The sequence below is a fragment of the Ranitomeya imitator genome, chromosome 1 (genome assembly GCF_032444005.1).
Source record: "Ranitomeya imitator isolate aRanImi1 chromosome 1, aRanImi1.pri, whole genome shotgun sequence".
NCBI classification, from domain to species: Eukaryota; Metazoa; Chordata; class Amphibia; order Anura; family Dendrobatidae; genus Ranitomeya; species Ranitomeya imitator.
This window is the reverse complement of record NC_091282.1, coordinates 1,145,777,035-1,145,800,661: the sequence shown is the minus strand read 5'-3', so window position 1 is coordinate 1,145,800,661 and position 23,627 is coordinate 1,145,777,035. Positions and strand designations below refer to the sequence as shown.

The 23,627-nt window shown below is 41.8% G+C and overlaps 1 protein-coding gene across 2 annotated transcripts in view; it reads right to left on the bottom strand.

The window, feature by feature from the left end:
• The window catches only part of TMEM156 (transmembrane protein 156), a 35,325-nt gene that overhangs the window by 2,381 nt on the left and 9,317 nt on the right, over positions 1-23,627 (bottom strand). Inside the window, exon 4 of one of the 2 annotated variants that reach the window (XM_069744602.1) lies at positions 7,039-7,157. In XM_069744602.1, the coding sequence (XP_069600703.1) occupies positions 7,045-7,157 (113 nt within the window). In that variant the 3' untranslated portion in view covers positions 7,039-7,044. The remainder of the gene's footprint in view (positions 1-7,038; positions 7,158-23,627) is intronic. The other variant, XM_069744603.1, reaches the window with a different exon arrangement.

Below are 23,627 nucleotides of genomic sequence, written 5' to 3'. Positions count from 1 at the left end.
AATAACATCCACATTGAATTAAAACTGTATGTGAAAGATTTGGGTGACCCCCTATTGGACTCAAAACACTTGGTGACGAAAAAGTACAATTTTGGTCTCATCTGACCACTTTACCTTCCTCCATACATTTTGGGAGTATCCCGCATGTCTTTTGGCAAACTCAAAACAAGTCTTACAATTTTTGTGTGTAAGTAAAAGTTGTTTCCTGCCCACTTTTCCATAAAAGCCGCCTCTATGACTCCCCGTTGCCACATTGGCTTTTACTATACGTACTCTTTTTGCTTGAATTGAGCTTACCCTGCACACGCATATGATCATTCCTCTCAATAAAGTACTTTCATGATGAGTTGTGCTAATTTTTCAGCCTTTGAATTCTTGTTGTTTTTTTTTTTTTTTTGGTTATATCATGCTAAGGAAGTCGTAAACTTAGTGGCCAGGTTATGATGAGCAGTATAATATTTCAAGTGGTTTAGGAGGTTATTACTCAAATACGGCTGAAATGAGTAGGAGCATATAAAAGAATTTAGCAATTACCACAACCTTTAATAAACTATCAAAAAGTTGCATCTGTTCCAAAATTATAATAATAAAAAGTATGCTGTTGTGAGTTCTGTTTTTGGGCTCCCTCTGGTGGTTACTGATGGTACTGGGTGATTTGTGTTCTGCTGTCTCTGGTGTCCACCTGTTCTATTAGGATTTGGGAGTTTCCTATTTAACCGGGCTTTCTTGTCATTTCCCCGCCGGCTATCAAGGTTATCAGAGTGTTTTGTTACCTCAGCTTCTGGCTTCAGTAATCTTCAGGACAACTAAGTTTTGATTTTCTTGTTCCACGTTTTGCTTTATTTTTGTCTTGTCCAGCTTGCATATAATTGTTTCTTTGCTGCTGGTTGCTTTAGTGGGCTGTAATTGCTCCTCATGTTCCATGAGTTGGAACATGAGTTCAAGTAATTACAGGATAGTTTTTTGAAGGGTTTTTTGCTGACCGCGCAGTTTACTTTTGTATCCTCTGCTATCTAGTTTTAGCGGGCCTCATTTTGCTGAATCTGTTTTCATACTGTGTATGTGCCTTCCTCTCATTTCACCGTCATTATATGTGGGGGGCTGCTATTTCTGTGGGGTATTTCTCTGGAGGCAAGAGAGGTCTGTGTTTCTTCTAATAGGGAAAGTTAGATCTTCGGCTGGTGCAAGACGTCTAGGATCAACGTAGGCACGTTCCCCGGCTATTGTTATTTGTGTGTTCAGGTTTAGGGTCGCGGTCAGCTCAGGTTCCATCACCCTAGAGCTCGTTGGTGCTTGTCCTTTTGTGATTCCCTGCCATTGGAATCATGACAGTATAGCCGGCCAAAATGTTTGGGCTGAAGTAGGAGGAAAAGTAGTCTGAGGAAGTTTTTTTTTTTTTCTCTCCTCTGAGGTTGCTGCCTAGCCTTAATTGCAGCCAGGCTGATTTTTTTTTTTTTTTTTTCCTCCTCTTAATCCTTGAATGGCTCTGACCTTAGCTGTTTATCATGGACGTCCAGAGTTTAGCTTCCAGCTTGAATAATCTTGCTGCTAAGGTTCAAAATATACAAGATTTTGTTGTACATGCTCCTATGTCTGAACCTAGAATTCCTATTCCAGAGTTCTTTGCTGGAGATAGATCTAGTTTTCTGAATTTTAGGAACAATTGCAAGCTGTTCCTTTCTTTGAAATCTCGCTCTTCTGGAGACCCTGCTCAGCAGGTTAAGATTATTATATCTTTCCTGCGGGGTGACCCTCAAAATTGGGCATTTGCATTGGCACCAGGGGATCCTGCGTTGCTTAATGTGGATGCGTTTTTTCTGGCATTGGGTTTGCTCCATGAGGAACCTAACCAGGAGATTCAGGCTGAAAAAGCTTTATTAGCTCTCTCTCAGGGGCAAGATGAAGCAGAAATATATTGTCAAAAATTTCGGAAATGGTCAGTGCTTACTCAGTGGAATGAGTGCGCCCTGGCTGCAAAGTTCAGAGATGGCCTTTCTGAGGCCATTAAAGATGTTATGGTGGGGTTCCCTGCGCCTACGGGTCTGAATGAGTCTATGACTATGGCTATTCAGATTGATCGGCGTTTACGGGAGCGCAAACCTGTGCACCATTTGGCGGTGTCTTCTGAACAGGCACTTGAGACAATGCAATGTGATAGAGTTCAGTCTAGAAGTGAACGGCAAAACTATAGGCGGAAAAATGGGTTGTGCTTTTATTGTGGTGATTCAGCTCATGTTATATCAGCATGCTCTAAACGCACAAAAAAGGTTGATAAGTCTGTTGCCATTAGTACGTTACAGTCTAAGTTCATTCTGTCTGTGACTCTGATTTGCTCATTATCATCCATTTCCGTCGATGCCTATGTAGATTCAGGCGCTGCCCTGGGTCTTATGGATTGGTCATTTGCCAAGCGATGTGGGTTTAGTCTTGAGCCTCTGGAAGTCCCTATTCCTTTGAAGGGAATTGACTCTACACCTTTAGCTATGAATAAACCTCAGTACTGGACACAAGTGACCATGCGTATGACTCCCGTTCATCAGGAGGTGATTCGCTTCCTGGTATTGTATAATTTACATGATGTTCTAGTACTTGGTCTGCCATGGTTACAAACTCATAATCCAGTCCTTGACTGGAAAACAATGTCTGTGTTAAGCTGGGGATGTCAGGGGGTTTATGATGATGCACCTCCGATTTCTATCGCTTCATCTACTCCTTCTGAGGTTCCTGTATTTTTGTCTGATTATCGGGATGTTTTTGAGGAGCCTAAGCTCAGTTCGCTTCCTCCTCACAGGGATTGCGATTGTGCTATAGATTTAATTCCTGGTAGTAAATTTCCTAAAGGTCGTTTGTTCAATCTGTCAGTGCCAGAGCATACTGCTATGCGGGATTATGTTAAGGAGTCCTTGGAAAAGGGACATATCCGTCCATCTTCGTCCCCTTTGGGAGCAGGTTTTTTTTTCGTGGCCAAAAAAGATGGGTCCTTGAGGCCTTGTATAGATTATCTTCTTTTGAATAAGATTACTGTAAAATATCAGTATCCTTTGCCTTTGTTGACTGATTTGTTTGCTCGCATTAAGGGGGCTAAATGGTTCACTAAGATTGATCTTCGGGGTGCGTATAATCTTATACGAATAAAGCAAGGTGATGAGTGGAAAACCGCATTTAATACGCCTGAGGGCCATTTTGAGTATTTGGTAATGCCTTTCGGACTTTCTAATGCTCCTTCAGTCTTCCAGTCCTTTATGCACGATATTTTCCGTGAATATCTGGATAAATTGTGTGATTGTGTATTTGGATGATATTTTGGCTTTTTCTGATGACTGGGAGTCTCATGTTCAGCAGGTCAGGAAGGTGTTTCAGGTCCTGCGGGCTAATTCCTTGTTTGTAAAGGGCTCAAAGTGTCTCTTTGGGGTCCAGAAGATTTCTTTCTTGGGGTATATTTTTTCCCCTTCTACTATTGAGATGGATCCCGTCAAGGTTCGGGCTATTTGTGACTGGACGCAGCCTGCATCTCTTAAGAGTCTGCAGAAGTTCTTAGGCTTTGCTAATTTCTATCGTCGTTTTATAACTAATTTTTCTAGTGTTGTTAAGCCTTTGACGGATTTGACTAAGAAGGGTGCTGATGTTGCTGATTGGTCTCCTGCGGCTGTGGAGGCCTTTCGGGAACTTAAACGCCGGTTTTCTTCTGCTCCTGTGTTGCGTCAGCCTGATGTTTCGCTTCCTTTCCAAGTTGAGGTTGATGCTTCCGAGATTGGAGCGGGGGCGGTTTTGTCACAGAGAAGCTCCGATTGCTCGGTGATGAAGCCATGTGCGTTCTTTTCTAGAAAATTTTCGCCCGCTGAGCGGAATTATGATGTGGGTAATCGGGAACTTTTGGCCATGAAGTGGGCATTTGAGGAGTGGCGTCATTGGCTGGAGGGTGCTAGACATCGTGTGGTGGTCTTGACTGATCACAAAAATCTGATTTACCTTGAGTCTGCCAGGCGTCTGAGTCCTAGACAGGCTCGTTGGTCACTGTTTTTCTCTCGTTTCAATTTTGTGGTTTCATACCTGCCAGGTTCAAAGAATGTGAAGGCGGATGCTCTTTCTAGGAGTTTTGTGCCTGACTCCCCTGGAAATTCTGAGCCCACTGGTATCCTTAGGGATGGGGTGATTTTGTCGGCCGTCTTCCCAGACTTGCGACGTGCTTTGCAGGAGTTTCAGGCGGGTAAACCTGATCGTTGTCCGCCTGAGAGACTGTTTGTTCCGGATAGTTGGACCAGTAGAGTCATCTCCGAGGTCCATTCTTCTGCGTTGGCAGGTCATCCTGGAATATTTGGTACTAGAGACTTGGTGGCCAGGTCTTTTTGGTGGCCTTCCTTGTCGAGGGATGTGCGTTCTTTTGTGCAGTCTTGTGAGGTTTGTGCTCGGGCTAAGCCTTGCTGTTCTCGAGCCAGTGGATTGTTGTCACCTTTGCCTATCCCGAAGAGGCCTTGGACGCACATTTCCATGGACTTTATTTCGGATCTCCCTGTCTCTCAAAAAATGTCTGTCATCTGGGTTGTGTGTGACCGCTTTTCTAAAATGGTTCATCTTGTACCCTTGCCTAAGTTGCCTTCCTCCTCTGAGTTGGTCCCTCTGTTTTTCCAGAACGTGGTTCGTTTGCATGGGATTCCGGAGAACATCGTTTCTGACAGGGGATCCCAGTTTGTGTCTAGATTTTGGCGGACGTTCTGTGCTAAGATGGGCATTGATTTGTCCTTTTCGTCTGCATTCCATCCTCAGACGAATGGCCAGACGGAGCGAACTAATCAGACCTTGGAAACTTATTTGAGGTGTTTTGTTTCTGCTGATCAGGATGACTGGGTTACCTTTTTGCCGCTGGCCGAGTTTGCCCTTAATAATCGGGCTAGTTCTGCTACCTTGGTTTCTCCTTTCTTTTGTAATTCGGGGTTTCATCCTCGTTTTTCCTCTGGTCAGGTGGAGCCTTCTGATTATCCTGGAGTGGACATGGTGGTGGATGGGTTGCATCGGATTTGGAGTCATGTGGTGGACAATTTGAAGTTGTCCCAGGAGAAGGCTCAGCAGTTTGCTAATCGCCGTCGCCGCGTGGGTCCTCGACTTCGTGTTGGGGACTTGGTGTGGTTGTCTTCTCGTTTTGTTCCTATGAAGGTCTCTTCTCCTAAGTTCAAGCCTCGGTTCATCGGTCCTTATAGGATCTTGGAAATTCTTAACCCTGTGTCGTTTCGTTTGGATCTCCCGGCATCGTTTGCTATTCATAATGTGTTCCATCGGTCGTTGTTGCGGAGGTATGAGGTACCTGTTGTTCCTTCGCTTGAGCCTCCTGCTCCGGTGCTGGTGGAGGGAGAATTGGAGTATGTTGTGGAGAAGATCTTGGATTCTCGTGTTTCCAGACGGAAACTCCAATATTTGGTCAAGTGGAAGGGTTATGGTCAGGAGGATAATTCTTGGGTGGTTGCCTCTGATGTTCATGCTGATGATTTGGTCCGCGCTTTTCATAGGGCTCATCCTGGTCGCCCTGGTGGTTCTCGTGAGGGTTCGGTGACCCCTCCTTAAGGGGGTGGTACTGTTGTGAGTTCTGTTTTTGGGCTCCCTCTGGTGGTTACTGATGGTACTGGGTGATTTGTGTTCTGCTGTCTCTGGTGTCCACCTGTTCTATTAGGATTTGGGAGTTTCCTATTTAACCGGGCTTTCTTGTCATTTCCCCGCCGGCTATCAAGGTTATCAGAGTGTTTTGTTACCTCAGCTTCAGTAATCTTCAGGACAACTAAGTTTTGATTTTCTTGTTCCACGTTTTGCTTTATTTTTGTCTTGTCCAGCTAGCATATAATTGTTTCTTTGCTGCTGGTTGCTTTAGTGGGCTGTAATTGCTCCTCATGTTCCATGAGTTGGAACATGAGTTCAAGTAATTACAGGATGGTTTTTTGAAGGGTTTTTTGCTGACCGCGCAGTTTACTTTTGTATCCTCTGCTATCTAGTTTTAGCGGGCCTCATTTTGCTGAATCTGTTTTCATACTGTGTATGTGCCTTCCTCTCATTTCACCGTCATTATATGTGGGGGGCTGCTATTTCTGTGGGGTATTTCTCTGGAGGTAAGAGAGGTCTGTGTTTCTTCTAATAGGGGAAGTTAGATCTTCGGCTGGTGCGAGACGTCTAGGATCAACGTAGGCACGTTCCCCGGCTATTGTTATTTGTGTGTTCAGGTTTAGGGTCGCGGTCAGCTCAGGTTCCATCACCCTAGAGCTCGTTGGTGCTTGTCCTTTTGTGATTCCCTGCCATTGGAATCATGACAGTATGCATTATGTAGGCCACATACAGCTCTGCACACAGAAAAACGAAAACGCTATGGTTCATAGAAAATGACCCCAAAAAAGTATTTTCCTTAAGCTGTAGTGGTTGTGGCTAAATGACTAAACATATCATTCAGAAGTGTGTGCCACATACGTTTGGGAATTTACAATATAAAAAACGTAATTATTTTCATTTTACTCTACAAACTCCCACTGCTGTATATTCGATTGCTCCAGAACAGCAGTTGCTCCCGTGCAATCCCCAACATTGTGTCGTCACGTGGTGGATGCCATCTTACTGCAACTGCTGGATTCAGAGGAAAGTACAGATCGTATAATTTTGCAAATACATAGGAAGTAATTGGAAAGCAAATGTACTGCCATGGATTGTAGCAAAAAATACAATGTCAACTATTTAAAATTCTCCTTGGACAAATAAAAAACAAAAAAAAATGTCTGCTCCAGCATTCTGTAGTTTTTGCCTCGCGTTCGCTGGGGATCTGCAAGCCTCAGAAGTAAAATCTGCACTAATCATAGATAAATTACATGTTTATATGCTATAAATGTCTGATATAATAATCTTTTAAGATTTAATGCAGCGCTTGGGAATATTAGAATCGGACAATTTGACCCTATGTTTAGAAAAATATGTCTTACAGCTTTTTTTCAGCTTTGCTAATTTTGTTGCCGTAAAGTGTAACTGTTACCCAAAAATAAACCCATTGATATTATATACTTGTATACTTACAGTCTATTATTGGAGCAGTTTTTTCCCTTGCTTGACTTTGTAAACCATAAAAATTAGCCCACCTACAAATACCAGGGAGATCAGAATCAACCAGATGATACCGAATGGTCTTGTATAAACTGTTTTTGGAAATCAACACACAAGAAAGAGATGAAAGATATGAATAAAATATACTGTATCATATTCAGGCAGTAGATAAATACTGACTAATGTACAATCGCTTGCGGAAGTATTCATCCCCCTTCACATTTTTCGTTGTTTGCTACCTCACAACTTGGAATTTCACTGTTTTGTTTTTGTTTTTTTTTACATCAGTTTCACTATTTTTTGTGAAGCAAACAATAAATAGGACAAAATTATTAAAAACTTTAGTGTGCATAACTATTCATCCTTCTAAGGTCAGTACTTTGTAGAGCCTCCTTATGTGGCAATTACAGCTGCAATTTGCTTTGGCTAAGTCTCCATGAGCTTTCCACATCTTGCCACTGGGATTTTTGCCTATTCCTCAAGTCAACACTGCTCCAGCTCCTTCAAGTTAGATGGTTTCCTCTAAGGAACAGCAATCTTAAAGTCTGACCACAGATTCTCAATTGTATTTAGGTCTGTGTTTTGACTATTCCACTCCAACACATTTCCCCTTAAACCACCTGAGTGTTGCTTTATCATTATGCTTTGGGTCATTGTCTTGTTGGAAGGTGAACCTCTGTCCCAGTCTCAAATTACTGACAGACTGAATCAGGTTTTGTTCAACAATATCCCTATATTTCGCACTATCCATCTTCCACTCAAATCGGACCATTTTCCCAGTCCCTGTTTCCAAAAACATCCCCCCAACATGATGCTATCACCACCATGTTTCACTGTGAGGTTGGTGTGCTTGCAGTGATGAGCTGTGTTGGTTTGGGAACAGACATAGCGTTTACCTGGATGGCCAAAAAGTACAATTTTGTTCTCATCTGACCACAGCACCTTCCCCCATACATTTGGGGAGTCTCCCAAATGTCTTTTGGCAAACTCAAAACAAGCCTTACAATTTTTGGTTGTGGTTAAAATCTTTTTACTGCCCACACTTCCATAAAGGCTACGGCTTATTATGGTCATATGGACAGATATTCCAGTCTCTGCTTGGGAACTCTGCAGCTACTTCATGTTTGCTGCCTCTCTGAGTAATGCAATCTTTGCCTGGACTGAGAGTTTTGGTGGGAGGCCCTCTGTTGGTAGGTTTATTGTGCTACCATGTTCTTTCCTTTTAATGATAACGGATTTCATGGTGCTCTGGGGATCATCAGATATTGGGATTTGTTTTTATAACCCAACCCTGATTTGTACTTTTCAACAACTTTGTCCCTGACTTGTTTGAAAATCTCTTTAGTCTTCATGGTGGTGTTTGGTTTGTGGTGATTCTTGCTTAATGGTGTTACATCCACTGTGGCCTTTCAGAAAAGGTGTATATATACAGTGGCATGTAAAAGTTTGAGCACCACTGATCAAAATTACTGTTATTGCGAACAGTTAAGCAAGCTGAAGATTAAAGGATCTCTAAAAGGGCTAAAGTTAAAGACATTGACATATTTTCTTTGTATTTTAGGCACAAATATATATTTTTTATTCTTCTACATTTTTAAAAATTACAAAACGGAACGTGGGCCTATGCAAAAGTTTAGGAACCCTATATGTTTAGTACCTAGTAGCTCCCCCTTTTTCAAGTACCACAGCTTGTAAACTCTTTGTAGCCAGACAAGAGTCTGCCCAAAGACCAAGAGGTCTACCCAAAGATTTTCAATGATGTTCAGATCAGTGGACTGTGAGGGTCAGTGTAAAACCTCCATCTTGTGTCTTTTGAGGTAGCCTTTTGTGGATTTTTACATGTGTTTAGGATCAGTATCCATTTGTAGAAGCAAATTTTAGCTTTTTTACAGATGGTATTATGTTTGCATCAAGAATTTGTCAAAATTTCAATTAATCCATTCTTCCCTCTACCGTGAAATTTTCCCATGCCATTGGCTGCAACACAACCCCAAAGCATGATTGATCCACCCCCATGCTTAATAATTGGCAAGATGTTTTTTGATAATTGTGACCAAAGAGTTCTATTTTAACCTCATCGGTCCACAAGACTTTTGCATACTTCCGATGCTGAATTTTATGATGAGGACACAAAAGAGATTTTCTTCTGATGTCTCTTCTATGAAGGTCATATTTGTGCAGGTGTCTGTGAACAGTAGAACAATGTACCACAACTCTAGAGTCTTCTAAATATTCTGATTTGCCTCTCCAGCAATCCTATGAACATCTCTCAGAGAAATTTAGTTTGGTCTTCCAGACCTGATCTTGACCTCCACTGTTCCTATTAACTGACACTTATTAATTGCATTTCAAACTAAGGAAAGGGCAACTTGAAAACACTTTGCTATCTTTTTATTGCCTTCTCCTGCATTGTTTGCCTCCATCATTTACATTTTTAGAGTGCTGTGCAGCTGCTTAGAAGGACCCATGGCTGCTGTGTTTTGGCAATCAGAAGAGGCTGGGTTTTTATAAAGCTGGCCTTTCCTAATGATGATGGCGAATAAGCCATAACCCTAACAGGCTAATTTGCCTAAAATACAAAGAGAATGTGCCATCTTTAACTTTAGACCTTTTAGAGATCATTTTACCTTCAACTTGCTTAACTGTTCACAATAACAGTAATTGTGACGAGGGGTGCCCAAACTTTTACATGCCACTATACTGACAGACAATGTGACACTTAGATTGTACACAGGTGGACCAAGCATGTGAATTATGAAGGTAACTGCTTGCACCAGAGATTTTTAAAGGATTTATCGCAAAAGGTGTGAATGCCTATGCACATTCCAATTTTTAGTTATTTGATCCCATAAATTTAGTTTATGCCTAAATTTTTCTCATTTTGCTTGATCATCTTAGTCTATTTAGTGCTGATGCATCACACACAAGTCGGATTAAAATATATTTAAATGCAGAATGTAAGTAACAAAAATAGGTGAAGAGCCAGGGAAGTGGGTGGTTTGAATACTTTCGCAATACTTTATGCACAAAGCTTTTACCCAGAACGTACAGTGTAATCAGAAAATGACCTATTACCAGACTGGGGCTGTGCTTTTAATTTAAGAAAAGACTAAGCTTCCACAGAATGGTGATTTTTTTTTAAAATAATACCTATTAACAGAAGCATCCATGATGTCTCTAAGAGAACACGGCTCTCTAGGAAAAGTTGGGTCAGTATATTTGGATTGTGGAATCCTGGCATGCAGAGTGGCAGCCCACAACACACCACAGCCCTCTTTGCTGCGAAAAGCGAAATCTTGCACATTATAGCAATATCTTACTCTTTGCACTGACCCAGCACTGTTGCGTACTTTACTAAATGGTTACCAGACGATAATAAAATTAGTAAAGTAAGCAACAGCGATGGGCTAATGCAAACAGTGATACAGGTGCTTCTCACACAATTAGAATATCATCAAAAAGTTAACTTATTTAGTTCTTCAATACAAAAAGTGAATCTCATATATTATATACAGTCATTACAAACAGAGTGATCTATTTCAAGTGTTTATTTCTGTTTATGTTGATGATTATGGCTTACAGCCAATGAAAACCCAAAAGTTATTATCTCAGTAAATTAGAATACTTCATAACACCATCTTGAAAAATTATTTTAAAACCCGAAATGTTGTCTTACTGAAATGTATGTTCAGTAAATGCACTCAGTACTTGGTCGGGGCTCCTTTGGCATCAATTACTGCATCAATGCGGCGTGGCATGGAGGTGATCAGCCTGTGGCACTGCTGAGGTGTTATGGAAGCCCAGGTTGCTCTGAGAGCAGTCTTCAGCTCGTCTGCATTGTTGGGTCTTGTGTCTCATCTTTCTCTTGACAATGCCCCATAAATTCTCTATGAGGTTAAGGTCAGGCGAGTTTGCTGGCCAAACAAGCACAGTGATATTGTTTTTAACCCCTTCATGACCCAGCCTATTTTGACCTTAAAGACCTTGCCGTTTTTTGCAATTCTGACCAGTGTCCCTTTATGAGGTAATAACTCAGGAACGCTTCAACGGATCCTAGCGGTTCTGAGATTGTTTTTTCGTGACATATTGGGCTTCATGTTAGTGGTAAATTTAGGTCAATAAATTCTGCGTTTATTTGTGATAAAAACGGACATTTGGCGAAAATTTTGAAAATTTTGCAATTTTCACATTTTGAATTTTTATTCTGTTAAACCAGAGAGATATGTGACACAAAATAGTTAATAAATAACATTTCCCACATGTTTACTTTACATCAGCACAATTTTGGAAACAAAATTTTTTTTTGTTAGGAAGTTATAAGGGTTAAAATTTGACCAGCGATTTGTCATTTTTACAACGAAATTTACAAAACCATTTTTTTTAGGGACCACCTCACATTTGAATTCAGTTTGAGGGGTCTATATGGCTGAAAATACCCAAAAGTGACACCATTCTAAAAAGTGCACCCCTCAAGGTACTCAAAACCACATTCAAGAAGTTTATTAACCCTTCAGGTGCTTCACAGCAGCAGAAGCAACATGGAAGGAAAAAATGAACATTTAACTTTTTAGTCACAAAAATTATCTTTTAGCAACAATTTTTTTATTTTCCCAATGGTAAAAGGAGAAACTGAACCACGAAAGTTGTTGTCCAATTTGTCCTGAGTACGCTGATACCTCATATGTGGGGGTAAACCACTGTTTGGGCGCACGGCAGGGCTTGGAAGGGAAGGAGCGCCATTTGACTTTTTGAATCAAAAATTGGCTCCACTCTTTAGCGGACACCATGTCACGTTTGGAAAGCCCCCGTGTGCCTAAAAATTGGAGCTCCCCCACAAATGACCCCATTTTGGAAACTAGACATCCCAAGGAACTTATCTAGATGCATAGTGAGCACTTTGAACCCCCAGGTGCTTCACAAATTGATCCGTAAAAATGAAAAAGTACTTTTTTTTCACAAAAAAATTCTTTTAGCCTCAATTTTTTCATTTTCACATGGGCAACAGGATAAAATGGATCCTAAAATGTGTTGGGCAATTTCTCCTGAGTACACCAATACCTTACATGTGGGGGTAAACCACTGTTTGGGCACATGGTAAGGCTCGGAAGGGAAGGAGCGCCATTTGACTTTTTGAATGAAAAATTATTTCCATCGTTAGCGGACACCATGTCGCGTTTGGATAGCTCCTGTGTGCCTAAACATTGGCGCTCCCCCACAAGTGACCCCATTTTGGAAACTAGACCCCCCAAGGAACTTATTTAGATGCCTAGTGAGCACTTTAAACCCTCAGGTGCTTCACAAATTGATCTGTAAAAATGAAAAAGTACTTTTTTTTCACAAAAAAATTATTTTCGCCTCAATTTTTTCATTTTCACATGGGCAGTAGGATAAAATGGATCATAAAATTTGTTGGGCAATTTCTCCCGAGTACGCCGATACCTCATATGTGGGGGTAAACCACTGTTTGGGCACTCGGCAGGGCTCGGAAGGGAAGGCGCGCCATTTGACTTTTTGAATGGAAAATTAGCTCCAATTGTTAGCGGACACCATGTCGCGTTTGGAGAGCCCCTGTGTGCCTAAACATTGGAGCTCCCCCACAAGTGACCCCATTTTGGAAACTAGACCCCCCAAGGAACTTATCTAGATGCATATTGAGCACTTTAAACCCCCAGGTGCTTCACAGAAGTTTATAACGCAGAGCCATGAAAATAAAAAATAATTTTTCTTTCCTCAAAAATGATTTTTTAGCCTGGAATTTCCTATTTTGCCAAGGATAATAGGAGAAATTGGACCCCAAATATTGTTGTCCAGTTTGTCCTGAGTATGCTGATACCCCATATGAGGGGGTAAACCACTGTTTGGGCGCACGGCAGGGCTCGGAAGGGATGGCACGCCATTTGGCTTTTTAAATGGAAAATTAGCTCCAATCATTAGCGGACACCATGTCACGTTTGGAGAGCCCCTGTGTGCCTAAACATTGGAGATCCCCCAGAAATGACACCATTTTGGAAACTAGACCCACAAAGGAACTAATCTAGATGTATGGTGAGGACTTTGAACCCCCAAGTGTGTCACAGAAGTTTATAACACAGAGCCATGAAAATAAAAATAAAAAATTATTTTCTCAAAAATGATCTTTTAGCCTGCAATTTTTTATTTTCCCAAGGGTAACAGGAGAAATTTTACCCCAAAAGTTGTTGTCCAGTTTCTCCTGAGTACGCTGATACCCCATATGTGGGGGTAAATCACTGTTTGGGCACATGCCGGGGCTCGGAAGTGAAGTAGTGACGTTTTGAAATGCAGACTTTGATGGAATGCTCTGTGGGCGTCACGTTGCGTTTGCAGAGCCCCTGATGTGGCTTAACAGTAGAAACCCCCCACAAGTGACCCCATTTTGGAAACTAGACCCCCAAAGGAACTTATCTAGATGTGTGGTGAGCACTTTGAACCCCCAAGTGCTTCATAGAAGTTTATAATGCAGAGCCGTGAAAATAATAAATACGTTTTCTTTCCTCAAAAATAATTATTTAGCCCAGAATTTTTTATTTTCCCAAGGGTTACAGGAGAAATTTGACCCCAAAAGTTGTTGTCCAGTTTCTCCTGAGTACGCTGATACCCCATATGTGGGGGTAAATCACTGTTTGGGCACATGCCGGGGCTCGGAAGTGAAGTAGTGACGTTTTGAAATGCAGACTTTGATGGAATGCTCTGTGGGCGTCACGTTGCGTTTGCAGAGCCCCTGATGTGGCTTAACAGTAGAAACCCCCCACAAGTGACCCCATTTTGGAAACTAGACCCCCAAAGGAACTTATCTAGATGGGTGGTGAGCACTTTGAACCCCCAAGTGCTTCATAGAAGTTTATAATGCAGAGCCGTGAAAATAATAAATACGTTTTCTTTCCTCAAAAATAATTATTTAGCCCAGAATTTTTTATTTTCCCAAGGGTTACAGAAGAAATTTGACCCCAAAAGTTGTTGTCCAGTTTCTCCTGAGTACGCTGATACCCCATATGTGGGGGTAAATCACTGTTTGGGCACATGCCGGGGCTCGGAAGTGAAGTAGTGACGTTTTGAAATGCAGACTTTGATGGAATGCTCTGTGGGCGTCACGTTGCGTTTGCAGAGCCCCTGATGTGGCTTAACAGTAGAAACCCCCCACAAGTGACCCCATTTTGGAAACTAGACCCCCAAAGGAACTTATCTAGATGTGTGGTGAGCACTTTGAACCCCCAAGTGCTTCATAGAAGTTTATAATGAAGAGCCGTGAAAATAATAAATACGTTTTCTTTCCTCAAAAATAATTATTTAGCCCAGAATTTTTTATTTTCCCAAGGGTTACAGAAGAAATTGGACCCCAAAAGTTGTTGTCCAGTTTCTCCTGAGTACGCTGATACCCCATATGTGGGGGTAAACCACTGTTTGGGCACATGCCGAGGCTCGGAAGTGAAGTAGTGACGTTTTGAAATGCAGACTTTGATGGAATGCTCTGTGGGCGTCACGTTGCGTTTGCAGAGCCCCTGATGTGGCTTAACAGTAGAAACCCCCCACAAGTGACCCCATTTTGGAAACTAGACCCCGAAAGGAACTTATCTAGATGTGTGGTGAGCACTTTGAACCCCCAAGCGCTTCATAGAAGTTTATAATGCAGAGCCGTGAAAATAATAAATACGTTTTCTTTCCTCAAAAATAATTATTTAGCCCAGAATTTTTTATTTTCCCAAGGGTTACAGGAGAAATTGGACCACAAAAGTTGTTGTCCAGTTTCTCATGAATGCGCTGATACCCCATGAGTGGGGTTAAACCACTGTTTGGGCACACGTCGGGGCTCAGAAGGGAAGTAGTGACTTTTGAAATGCAGACTTTGATGGAATGGTCTACGGGTGTCACGTTGCGTTTGCAGAGCCCCTGGTGTGCCTAAACAGTAGAAACCCCCACAAGTGACCCCATTTTAGAAACTAGACCCCCCAAGGAACTTATCTAGATATGTGGTGAGCACTTTGAACCCCCAAGTGCTTCACAGACGTTTACAACGCAGAGCCGTGAAAATAAAAAATCATTTTTCTTTCCTCAAAAATTATGTTTTAGCAAGCATTTTTTTAGATTCACAAGGGTAACAGGAGAAATTGGACCCCAGTAATTGTTGCGCAGTTTGTCCTGAGTATGCTGGTACCCCATATGTGGGGGTAAACCACTTGTTTGGGCACACGTCGGGGCTCAGAAGTGAGGGAGCACCATTTGACTTTTTGAATACGAGATTGGCTGGAATCAATGGTGGCGCCATGTTGCGTTTGGAGACCCCTGATGTGCCTAAACAGTGGTAACCCCTCAATTCTACCTCCAACACTAACCCCCCCACACCCCTAACCCTAATCCCAACTGTAGCCATAACCCTAATCACAACCCTAACCGCAACACACCCCTAACCACAACCCTAACCCCAACACACCCCTAACCCTAACCACAACCCTAATTCCAACCCTAACCCTAAGGCTATGTGCCCACGTTGCGGATTCGTGTGAGATATTTCCGCACCATTTTTTAAAAATCCGCGGGTAAAAGGCACTGCGTTTTACCTGCGGATTTTCCGCGGATTTCCAGTGTTTTTTGTGCGGATTTCACCTGCGGATTCCTATTGAGGAACAGGTGTAAAACGCTGCGGAATCCGCACAAAGAATTGACATGCTGCGGAAAATACAACGCAGCGTTTCCGCGCGGTATTTTCTGCACCATGGGCACAGCGGATTTGGTTTTTCATATGTTTACATGGTACTGTAAACCTGATGGAACACTGCTGCGAATCCGCAGCCAAATCCGCACCGTGTGCACATAGCCTAATTCTAAAGGTATGTGCACACGCTGCGGAAAACGCTGCGGATCCGCAGCAGTTTCCCATGAGTTTACAGTTCAATGTAAACCTACGGGAAACAAAAATCGCTGTACACATACTGCGGAAAAACTGCACGGAAACGCAGCGGTTTACATTCCGCAGCATGTCACTTCTTTTGTGCGGATTCCGCAGCGGTTTTACAACTGCTCCAATAGAAAATCGCAGTTGTAAAACCGCAGTGAAATGCGCAGAAAAAAACGCGGTAAATCCGCCATAAATCCGCAGCGGTTTAGCACTGCGGATTTATCAAATCCGCAGCGGAAAAATCCGCAGAGGACCAGAATACGTGTGCACATACCGAAACCCTAACCCTAGCCCTAACCCTAGCCCTAACCCTACCCCTAACCCTACCCCTACCCCTAGCCCTAACCCTACCCCTAACCCTACCCCTAACCCTACCCCTAACCCTAACCCTAACCCTACCCCTAAACCCTACCCCTAACCCTACCCCTAACCCTAACCCTATTCTAACATTAGTGGAAAAAAAAAATTTCTTTATTTTTTTATTGTCCCTACCTATGGGGGTGACAAAGGGGGGGGGTCATTTATTATTTTTTTTATTTTGATCACTGAGATAGATTATATCTCAGTGATCAAAATGCACTTTGGAACGAATCTGCCGGCCGGCAGATTCGGCGGGCGCACTGAACATGCGCCCGCCATTTTGGAAGATGGCGGCGCCCAGGGAGAAGACGGACGGGACCCCGGCTGGATCGGTAAGTATGATGGGGTGGGGGGGGACCACGGGGTGGGGGGGGACCACGGGGGGGGGATCGGAGCACGGGGGGGGATCTGAGCACGGGGGGGGAATCGGAGCGCGGGAGGGGTGGAACGGAGCACGGGGGGCTGGAATGGAGCACGGGGGGGCTGGAATGGAGCACGGGGGGGTGGAACGGAGCACCGGGGGGTGTGGATCGGAGTGCAGGGGGGGTGATTGGAGCACGGGGGGGTGATTGGAGCACGGGGGGAGCGGACAAGAGCACGGGGGGGAGCGGAGCACTGGACGGAGGGGAGCCGGAGCAGTGTACCGGCCAGATCGGGGGGCTGCGGGGGCGATCGGTGGGGTGGGGTGGGGGCACATTAGTATTTCCAGCCATGGCCGATGATATTTCAGCATCGGCCATGGCTGGATTGTAATATTTCACCCGTTATAATAGGTGAAATATTACAAATCGCTCTGATTGGCAGTTTCACTTTCAACAGCCAATCAGAGCGATCGTAGCCACGAGGGGGTGAAGCCACCCCCCCTGGGCTAAACTACCACTCCCCCTGTCCCTGCAGATCGGGTGAAATGGGAGTTAACCCTTTCACCCGATCTGCAGGGACGCGATCTTTCCATGACGCCGCATAGGCGTCATGGGTCGGAATGGCACCGACTTTCATGACGCCTACGTGGCGTCATGGGTCGGGAAGGGGTTAAACCAGGTATTGGTACATTTGGCAGTGTGGACAAGTGCCAAGTCCTGCTGGAGAATGAAATTTCCATCTCCAAAAAGTTTGTCGGCAGAGGGAAGCATGAAGGGCTCTAAAATTTCCTGGTACACGGCTGCATTGACTTTGATCTTGATAAAACGCAGTAGACCTACACCAGCAGATGACATGGCTCCCCAAACCATCACTGATTGTGGAAACATCACACTAGACCTCAAACAGCTTGGATTGTGGCCTCTCCACTCTTCCTCTAGACTCTGGGACCTTGATTTCCAAATGAAATGCAAAATTTACTTTTATCTGAAAACAACACCTTGGACCACTTAACAATAGTCCAGTTCTTTTTCTCCTTGGCCCAGGTAAGACACTTCTGGTGTTGTCTATTGGTCATTTTTGGCCTTTTCTTAACAATCCTTTCAAGGCAGCGGTTATCCCGGTTGCTTGGCACCTTTTTCTAACACACTTTTTCCTTCCACTCAACTTTCCATTAATATGCTTGGATACAGCACTCTGTGAACAGCCAGCTTCTTTAGCCATAAAGCAAAAAAAGAATATCCAGCTCAACGAGACAGTGAAAAGTAAAAACTTGGTACTTTATTCACTTCATGTAGAAGCAGAGGATAAAAACATCAGCACAATAAGGATAAGAACACTATCTATCTACGCGTTTCAGGTGGCAAAGCACCCTTAATCATGATATCTAGTGTCTAGCCTGTTCCGTGCTTTTTATGTAAGAATCCATTGAACACACCGGTGCAATGGTCAGGTGGAAAAGTAATCCACTGAGAATGAAAACACCTGGTGGTAAATGTGAACCAGCAATTGGCCACATGAAACAAAAAGTTCACGGAATAGGCAGAAATAGAAAAAAAGAAACACATATGTACTTTAACTGAACATAATACAAGAATATATGGAACACAACAAATCTTGTCACTAAATAATGTAACAATAATGATCTTATGCAACGACAAATGTCCAAAATGCATAAATACGCAAACTGCATGATGGTAAATTTTTCTTGAGATGGAAAAAAGCAGAACTTGAGCGGAATCCGAAGAGGAAGACTTCATTGGATGATCAGCATGCATGTCACCTTAATCAGTGTTAGGAGATGCCATCACAAGAGAAAAGGGTAAAAAAAATAAAAAATAAATATATATTTTACTTTTCACTGTCTCGTTGAGCTGGATATTCTTTTTTTGGATTCCCCACGCCTTGACACAGCGTTTCCGTGCTCCGAGTTGAACTGTTACTATGGTGAGCTGGATTTTCTTTTTCGTTACTATGTATACCAGTGTCTCCGTGCTCGCATAGTTTCTCCCCAAAAAAACTTTTTTATTGTTATTATCAAGAGGATATAGTATTTATTTTTCATCAGCACAATCAACTGTGGCTTATAAATATGAATACATCTGGAAGACAAAATAAAGCCGAGAAATTGTTTGCGGCAACAGCCACAGAGGATATTTCACCGCCCGGTAACAAGGATGCATTGTTGGACAATTTGTTATTATTAATGCTGAAAGAAAACCGTGTGTGGTGGGATCTCAGCTCACTTAAGAACTATAAAGACAAAAATGTGATCCCGAGAGGGCTGAGATTAAAGAAAATCCCTAGTACCGTTTATTCAGATACATTTGTCAAAGAATGGAACACAATTTTATCTGATTGCTCTTTAAAACTTATCGCACTAATCATTCATCATGAGGAAGAAATGTTACTAAATCTGCAAAAGGACATTGAAACTGCAACCAAAGACGCTAAAGAAAAAATGACATCTGCCCAATTTGATGAGTTTATGAACACCAGCAACTCTAAAATTGTGAAAGCAGAGGTAGACATCATGGACATGAAAAAACGCAAACTGGATCGCGATTTATATGACTATGCTCACGAACAGGTCTACGAGTGGGGAAGGTGGGATAGGACGACTCAATCCCAAAGACCTATCCTTAAATACCATAAACGTCGTGCATCGAAAAATCGCATGCAAAGACAGGTTACTTTTAGTTCATCTGAATTGGACACATCCACTGGAGTCACTGAAGATTCAGACTCAGAACCTTTACAGGCATCAAAAAACTCTTATTTCAAAAAAAGCAAGCCTCCACTGAACAACAACAGAAAAAGGTTTATCGGAGAAAGGGAAGGAAACATCGATGCCAACAAAAATCCTCCAAGATATCATCTCAGACATCAACGTTAGGACAATTTGATGTGATTAATCTTTCCTCGTCTCCTCTAACAAATGATCAAAAAGAACTCCTGTCTTATGGTTTGAATTTTGTGCCTAGCTGTAACTTCAATCTTTTTTCCACTATTTGTGATGTAAACAGGTTTATTAGGAACATTGCGCTCAAGCTACACTTTAAGGACGATTTGGCTGAGACTGAAGGTAATTCATATGAATGTGATAATGTTTTTAAATCCTTCAATTTTGCTGACCAATTGTCACTTATTTGTTTATTAGAACTACAGGAGGATAGTCTAAGTTCTAGCAATAGTTCTAATCCTTCCAGGAATCGCATTAAGGTATCCAATCCCTATTATTATCCTATACAAGCACGCAGATCTGTGATGGACAGGTTTCAAACTGTCATGGAAACACAGCTGAGGCTTCTTTCCGAGACCACCTCTGATGCACGCTTTTATAACAGCAATCTAAAACCCAAATTGCAACGGGCACTACGAGAACTACGTGACAATGATGATCTTGTCATCAAAAACGCCGATAAAGGCGGTTCCGTTGTAGTTATGGACAAAAATAACTATATAGCTTGGGTTGACAAAATGTTATCAGATTCTGCTGTATATAAATGTCTATCTGCCAATCCCACTTCACCTATCAGGGATAAAATCTTTGGACTTATTGATGAGGGCTTTAGTCTGGGCTTTTTCAACAAAAAAGAGAGTGATTACCTCAAGGTTGCGACCCCCATTACCCGAGTACTATACGCTCTGCCCAAAACGCATAAAAATGCATATCCTCCACCTATGAGACCTATTGTTTCAGGTATTGGGTCCCTGGGTGAGAGACTGGGGGAGTGGCTTGACCAGCTCCTTCAGCCTCTCGTCCAGAGAACACCTGGCTATCTGAGTGATAGTACAGATGTACTTAATGTTATGAAAGATCTTATATGGCAGACTGACTTCTCATGGATCACCTCAGATGTTGTCTCATTATACACGTCCATACCTCCTGAAATAGCACTTTATGCATTGAAATTTCACATGGAAAAATACAGTGATTTTCCCTCAGATCTCCAAACCTATGTAATAGAAGTTACTCAATTCCTCATCACTACTAATTTTTTTTGCTTTAATCAAACCTATTATATGCAAATCAGTGGTGTTTCAATGGGGGCCAAGTACTCACCTTCTCTCGCCAATTTGGTTATGAGTTGGTGGGAGGAGTCTTATATTTACAATGTGGAGAATCCATTTAGGGATCACATATTTTGGTACGGTAGATATATCGATGATATGATATTAATTTGGAATTCCGATGTATCTACCGTGCACAGACTAATTGATTATTTCAACAATAATCCCTTTAATCTCAGTTTTATTGCTCGTCAAGAACATACATGCATAGAGTTTTTGGATTTAAAACTTAAAGGTGTGAACTGTGAATAATTTTCCTGTAGTCACATCTACATTCAGAAAAACTACAGCGGGGAACACAATCTTGAGGGCAAACAGCCATCATCCAAAACACACAATTAAAAGTATACCTGTAGGTGAAATGACCAGAGCAAAACGTAATTGCAGTATTCAGGAGGACTATTCTAAAGAAGTCGAGGACATTAAAGATAGACTCACACAGAGAGGTTATAGCCAATGGTGCCTACAAAGGGCAGAAAAAATAGTTGACAAAAAACCTCGGTTCAAATCCCCACAAACGAAAACAACATCTTCCATCAATCCTATTACTTTGGTTTTTCAATACAGCAATCAATTTGCTTCTATAAGCAAATTAATTAGAAATAATTTAACTATCTTAAGAGAAGATCCTGACATCGCTGCTGTACTTAAACATGGATGTAGAATCGTATCTAGAAAAGCACCATCTTTAGGTAATAGTCTCTCCCCTAGTTCCCTCAATATCCCTCATGTGCAATCCTCTAATTGGCTCAGTGTAAAGGGCTTTCACAAATGTGGTGCTGCAGTATGCAAAACCTGCAAATTTGCACAGAAGCGTTCCGATTTTACGGACGCAAATGATCAAAACATATATCAAATAAAAACATTCCTCAATTGTAATACCAATAACGTAGTTTATATAATGGAATGTACGACATGTCATCTTAAATACGTTGGTAGCACCATACGCCCACTAAAAACTAGAATACGTGAGCATATTTATGATATAGATAATGCCAATACTCACAGAAATATATCCCAGGTGTCACAACATTTTATTAATTTTCATCAATCCAATCTTGATTCCCTCAAAGTCTATGCAATTGAAAAAACACATAGACCCTTCAGAGGAGGGGACACTGAAGTGACCCTGAGAAACAGAGAAACATGGTGGATATTCAAATTGGGAACCAGAACACCTAATGGTCTCAATAAGAGAAAAGACATCATGCTTTTTTATTAGTTACATCACTTCTTACATTTACCTAATCCCCTTGAATGTCTTCTCTTTATTGGCACATCATGTGTTCTCGTGCTGGCCCGATCATGTATGACGTTGCACTGCCCAGCATACACGACTACCCAGTTTTTAGTTTTTTTTTTTGCATAGGTTATCGCTCTTGGGATGTACTCCAATAAATAAATATTTAGTAGCGCTACAGTCTGCAGGTTTTTCACCCTTCTCATGTAACTATTTGTCCATTGCTCCTGAAGGGTATCTGAGTTATTGTATGTATACATCGGAGCCTGCGAACTCTTTAGTTAGAAGACTATCCTATTGTATTGCATTGTTTTATTCGTTATGTCACTCTTATGCTTACGTCATGTTTATAGGTATATACTTTTTATAGTCATTTAGTTTCTCTGCTTTTTTCCATCTCAAGAAAAATTTACCATCATGCAGTTTGCGTATTTATGCATTTTGGACATTTGTCGTTGCATAAGATCATTATTGTTACATTATTTAGTGACAAGATTTGTTGTGTTCCATATATTCTTGTATTATGTTCAGTTAAAGTACATATGTGTTTCTTTTTTTCTATTTCTGCCTATTCCGTGAACTTTTTGTTTCATGTGGCCAATTGCTGGTTCACATTTACCACCAGGTGTTTTCATTCTCAGTGGATTACTTTTCCACCTGACCATTGCACCGGTGTGTTCAATGGATTCTTACATAAAAAGCACGGAACAGGCTAGACACTAGATATCATGATTAAGGGTGCTTTGCCACCTGAAACGCGTAGATAGATAGTGTTCTTATCCTTATTGTGCTGATGTTTTTATCCTCTGCTTCTACATGAAGTGAATAAAGTACCAAGTTTTTACTTTTCACTGTCTCGTTGAGCTGGATATTCTTTTTTTGCTTTTTGGATTCCCCACGCCTTGACACAGCGTTTCCGTGCTCCGAGTTGAACTGTTACTATGGTGAGCTGGATTTTCTTTTTCTTTAGCCATAACCTTTTGTGGCTTCCCCTCCTTATGGGGTGTGTCAATGACTGTCTTCTGGACATCTGTCAAGTCAGCAGTCTTCCCCATGATTGTGGAGCCTATTGAAATAGACTAAGGGACCTTTTTACACGCTTAGGAAACCTTTGCAGGTGTTTTTGTTAATTATTCTAATTTACTGAGATAATAACTTTGATGTTTTCATTGGCTGTAAGCCATAATCATCAGCATTAACAGAAATAAACACTTAAAATAGATCACTCTGGTTGTAATGACTCCGTATAATATGAGTTTCACTTTTTGTATTGAAGAACTGAAATAAATTAACTTTTTGATTATCTAGTTTTGTGAGAAGCACCTGTATGTCAGTTTGTTTTTTTTTACAGTGAGGAGTGAAACGGAATGGCTGTGGGATCATGCTTCGTGTGCTCGGCAATTCGGACTCGACTCTTGCTGGAATATCTGCTCCTTTAGGTAGGGGCATTAATGTTTTTCCTGGAAACTTTTGTTAATAGGGGATATCTAAAAGAAAATCACTAATCTCAGGCTGCCCAATCTATTCCTAAATGAAAAGGGCAATCCCAGATTAATAATAACAATCTTTATTTTTATATAGCGCTAACATATTCCGCAGCGCTTTACAGTTTACACA